The following is a 5,107-nucleotide window of genomic DNA, read 5'->3' on the forward strand; positions in this document are numbered from 1 at the left end:
TCTGGTTGAGATGTGGAGTTATAAAAAAAATAGAAGTCGAGATCGGTGTTTGGTCGGCGGTGTCGTCTCGTGCTCGGTACTAGCTGTCGGTTCGGCGGATGTGGATGTCGGTGGTGAGAGTGGGAGCCCGGTGTCGGTCGTCGGCGTTCGCGACGCGCGTCGTCGGTCGGAGGCCGAGCGGCGTGCCCGGCGTGGTGTGTTGAAGAGCTCTCGGTGAAGAACAGAGGAGAAGTTCTGGAAAAGCACGTAGGGGATGAAGAATAGAAAAGAAATAATAGAAAAAGAAAAAGAAACAAAAAAAAGAGAAAAGAAAAGGAAAAGAGGGGAAAATAAATAAAAAATAGAAAGGAGCAGGGAATGGGGATCCCGGGTCATGTGTCGGGCGGATCGGGTCAGGGGACCCGGTCCGGAATTATTATATTAAAACATTAAAAAATACTAAATAATTCAAAAAAATATTAAAATATTAAAAATTCCAAAAAATTCGAAAATATTTAAAAACCCAAAAAAATATTAAAAGTCTGAAAAACATTAAAAAATCAGAAAATTAAAAAATATTAAAAAATTCAGAAAAATTCAAAAAAAAATCAGAAAATTAGGAGATGTTCAGAAATCAGTTTGGGCTTAATTTCACTAGATTTTAGGTTAAAAACTCAAAACAAAAAAATGAAAAGAATGAGAAAAAACCCTATAAAAAATTCCCAAAAATCGGATAAGCCATGAGGGCTTTACTTTAGGGCTTTTGATTGCCTTTTCTTTTTTAGAGACGATGCTAGGTCACTGGTTGCTTGTTTTCCTTGTGATTATTTGGTTGCGCGTCTTTAAATTATTGGTTGGTATTTTCTATTTTTAGCATGGTTAGACGGAATTTTAGCTTTTTCGATAGGCTACCTAGTACGTTAATTTGCAAGTAATCAAGTTTAGGTACCGAAAGGGCACTAGTAGATCGCTAGTGTAATCAAGTCTCCGTACCCATTGAATCTCTGGTTCGTAGAAGTGAAGCATTCCTCCCGTGTTTCATTTGGGTGTCTAATCGGCCCACCAAAATCGATTAGTGGCGACTCCTAGATAAAATTGATTTGCATGTTAACAACTTAAACTTAAGTCGCGAATTGGTATGGGCTTGGGAGAGCTCGAGCTAGGTTTAACTTAGTAATCCATTAGCCAAACCACCTTAGGCGGCGGGGCCGGTTCGGGGAGGTCGCGACAATGGGCACAATGAATATTAACCTAAAAGGGTACATTTAAGACAGTAATTTGTTCCATAACCTCGCAAGATGGAAATCCTACACAAGTCATGTTTTTCTTCATTCCTTATTAATTTTTTTTTTATCGAGTTACAAACATGGACATCATCCGCTATTAAAGTGTGTTTGGGAGCAAAACTAGGAGCCGGAGAAAATTCAGGTAAAGATAATTGAAGTGAAGAAAAAGGAGTTACTCACTGTTTGGAGTGTTGAAAGTGAAGGTGAAAAAAAGATAAAGAATTGAAATTTAATTTGTTTGGAAATTGTGACCAAATTGAAATGAGAAAGTATTGGACGGTGAAAACAACATTCTTGTCCAGTGCAAACAACGTTCTTGTCCAGTGCAAACAAAGAATTGGCTTTTGGCCCACCCATTTCTTTCCATACCAATTCCTCATCCGAATTTTCCAAACAAAGACTTAATTTCAGTTAAACTTTCATGTGGGATATGTACATTACAGCCTACTAATTAGAGGCATGATTGGAGTAAAAAATTGCCCGTATGAAATACCATGTAGGCATGTACGTGACAGCCTTTGTACACTTCTGATTTATAAAGCGATGAGTTCTAAACATACGTTCCAACACATAATACAAATCCGTCAATTCCGATCTTGTACAGGTGAACGGCGACAAAAGGGAAAAAAATTGCCCTTTCTTAAGGAAAATATGACTTAATTCTCCTTGTTTTAGTAGGAAACGTCATTCTGTCTTCTTTCTCCAAACTCTCCATTGATTATATACTCTCGTTTCGTCTGTCCTTCTCCTTCGATACACTCACAAAACTCGTTCAGCAGAGAACTGAAACGAAACAGGAAAACGTCGAAAAAATGGAGAAGATCGAGCACGCAACTGTTCGAACCAACGGCATAAACATGCACGTGGCGTCCGTCGGCGACGGCCCCGACACGGTCCTCTTCATCCACGGCTTCCCGGAGCTGTGGTACTCGTGGCGCCACCAGATGGTGTCCCTTGCGGCCCTTGGCTACCGTGCCGTGGCGCCTGACCTCCGGGGCTACGGCGGCACCGACGCACCGCCGTGCGTGGGGTCCTACTCGGCGTTCCACGTGGTGGGGGACCTTGTGGGGATGCTGGATGCGCTGGGAATCGGGCAGGTGTTCGTGGTGGGGCACGACTGGGGGGCGCTCATCGCGTGGTACCTGTGCCTCTTCAGACCCGACCGAGTGAGGGCGCTGGTCAACACGAGCGTCCCGTGGTGCCCTGGCCGCATGTGGTTCCCAAGTGATCCGGAGAGGAAGCCCCTGGAGTCGGTGAGGGCGATGTACGGAGATGATTACTACGTTTGCAGGTTTCAGGTGAGGGTCAGCGTTGTAAAGTCGAGATCTGACTTGCCTTGAGCTTCATCTTTTAAAGATTTGGAACTTTATAGTTACCTTCCTGACTATGCATGTAATCTTTTATACTTGATAGGAACCTGGAGAGATGGAAGAAGACCTTGCAAAAGCTGATACTGCCAAAATCTTTCAGCTCTTCCTCACGAGCCGTAATCCAGGCCCACTGATCGTGCCTAAAGACCTAGGATTCTCAGGAATGACCAAACTATTCCAGGACCGCCCGGTTGACTTGCCCTCTTGGCTGACCGACGATGACATCAACTACTACGCCGCCGAATTCAGCCGGACTGGCTTCACCGGAGGATTAAACTATTATCGTTGTTTGGACCTGTACGTTTCTCTCTCTCTAAGCTCATGCTCTCTTACAGGTCGAATGTTGGAGATGGTACCAATAAATATTTGAATAACACTTCTCGGGGTTGTGTGATCTGGCTTGAGTCACGGTGAAAATTGATGGGGTAGAAATCTGAGTGATATACGAAAATGATCTGTCATGTATGGGTGGACAGCGCCAGTTCATGACATGTCAATACATTCTAACTAAGTTGGTGCCATCCAAAAATGCTTTTCAACGGGATTACAAAAGGCATTTATTACTCGTGAAAACCTGCTGATTGATGTTGGTTTCGAGCTAATTGCTCGAGTGTGACGGATTTTGATTTCTCTCGATAAATTCCTATCTTGTTCGAGTCGTGTTCCTCTGTTGTGCCTAAAATTGCCCCCTCCGGATACGTTGACATTCCCCCAATGTTCAAGCAGATGGAATTATGAGGAGGAAAACGCCAGAAGGTTAGGCTAAATAATTCTCAGACCACAGGAGCTATTTTATCTAATCTAATGTCTAAGATTGTATAATAAATGTGACTTAAATGTATTCAATTTAATTAAAACGATTGTTTTCTTTTCTGAATAAAAAGTAGCCTCTTAAATCTTCTCCTTCTTTTTCAATCTTTCTTTTGGCGTTGCAATCAAAATGATATCTCAAGTCCATTCCGACCGACAATAACCTCCTTTACGAACGCAGAAATTGGGAGCTATCGGCGCCGTGGACCGGAGCGCGAATCGAAGTGCCGGTGAAGTTCGTGGTGGGGGACCTGGACCTCATCTATCACATCCCCGGCGTGAAGGAGTACATCCACGGCGGCGGGTTCAAGCAGGTTGCGCCCAACTTGGAAGAAGTGGTGGTGATGGAGGGAGTGGCTCATTTCCTCCAGCAAGAGAAGCCTGAGGAGGTCACTGCACACATTCATGACTTCATCAAGAAATTCTCATCCCCATGATCTAGTGCTCTCTGCAAAACAATTAAGGATGAAGCTGCTCAATAATAAAGGACGAAACTATTGCCTTTCTTGAACTGTCTTCTTTTCATATTTTTCTGTCGTTTGGTATTTCAATGGTAACGATATATGAAGTGATCTAACACAATATGATTTAGTATTTAAACAGACAAATATTCGACACTTGATAAAAATCTGTATTACTGGTTTTACATCCATTTTGTGTACGAATTTCATTGACTTGGCATTTCTCTTTAGGATAATACAGTTGTCGCCTTTCAAGGTGTAACAGAAAAAGGTAATTTGTTTTTATCTTTGGGAGAATTATAGAAGACTCCTAACACTTGTGATGATAATGCTAAAACTTTTTACTTTATGCCTTTGAATCCTAAGACTTGTCACGCTAGTCCACGGTTATCATTCCGTCAACTCTGTCGGCTTTCCTTAGAAGGAACGTCAATGTGTCGTTTTTATTAAAGTTCCCTTTGCATTTTGCACAAGTGACATTGCTATGGCGCCAAATGTGCATCACATCATAAAAGACTGAAAATTTAAAAAAAAAAAAAGACCTAAAAAAAAGTATATAATAAAAAAAAATGGAGATTGGAGGGGTGAGGAACCATATAGAGGGTGGTGCCTTTGCCCCTTTTGTAATTAGAAAGTTTTGAAAATAGAATTTGAATTTTGGGCCTCCAACATGCCTATTGTCACTGCAATAGCATTCCGAAGTGAAGAAAAAGTCTCAGGTCATATATCTTGAATGTAGAATCCTTTGGGTAAGGAAAATGTTCGTCCAAAGGTTAACTAAGTATTTTGATTGAAATTTCAATCGAAGTTTTCTCTATCCTTTTTTCAATAATAAGAGAAGTTTAGGATCTAGATTTGACGTTGCCCGAGGTTGCGACCTTAAATCTCACGTCGCGAGCGTAAATTCTAGAGGGGAGAAAGAGAGAGAGGGTGGCTGGAAAAGAGGAAAAACGAAAAGAATAAGGGAATAAATCTGCGCCGTCCAATTGGGGATGGAAAAGAGCAAAAGAGAAAAAGGAAATAAATCTAAGCCACACGAGGACTAACCTAGGATACATTTAACATGTTAATTTACTCCACAACTTTACAGGATCGAAATAATAACTATAGAATAACTAGTCTTTTCTGTTTGTATCAAATGAGTCACATTTCCCTCCCTTCCTTATTAAGAAGCAATTTCCGTAAATTCATGCCTTCGATT

At 41.6% G+C, this 5,107-nt stretch overlaps 1 protein-coding gene across 1 annotated transcript; it reads left to right on the forward strand.

Annotated features, from left to right (window-relative positions):
* Positions 1-1,930: 1,930 nt before the first annotated feature.
* On the forward strand, positions 1,931-4,097 carry LOC115673556 (uncharacterized). The gene is made up of 3 exons (XM_030595769.2): positions 1,931-2,563; positions 2,679-2,932; positions 3,627-4,097. The coding sequence occupies exons 1-3, from the start codon at positions 2,078-2,080 to the stop codon at positions 3,880-3,882; spliced, it is 996 nt and encodes a 331-aa protein (XP_030451629.2). The 5' UTR covers positions 1,931-2,077; the 3' UTR covers positions 3,883-4,097.
* The last annotated feature ends 1,010 nt before the right edge of the window (positions 4,098-5,107 follow it).

The sequence above is a fragment of the Syzygium oleosum genome, unplaced genomic scaffold (genome assembly GCF_021117445.2).
Source record: "Syzygium oleosum isolate NSW1041296 unplaced genomic scaffold, Sole_v2.1 Sole_v2.09, whole genome shotgun sequence".
Lineage (NCBI taxonomy): Eukaryota > Viridiplantae > Streptophyta > Magnoliopsida > Myrtales > Myrtaceae > Syzygium > Syzygium oleosum.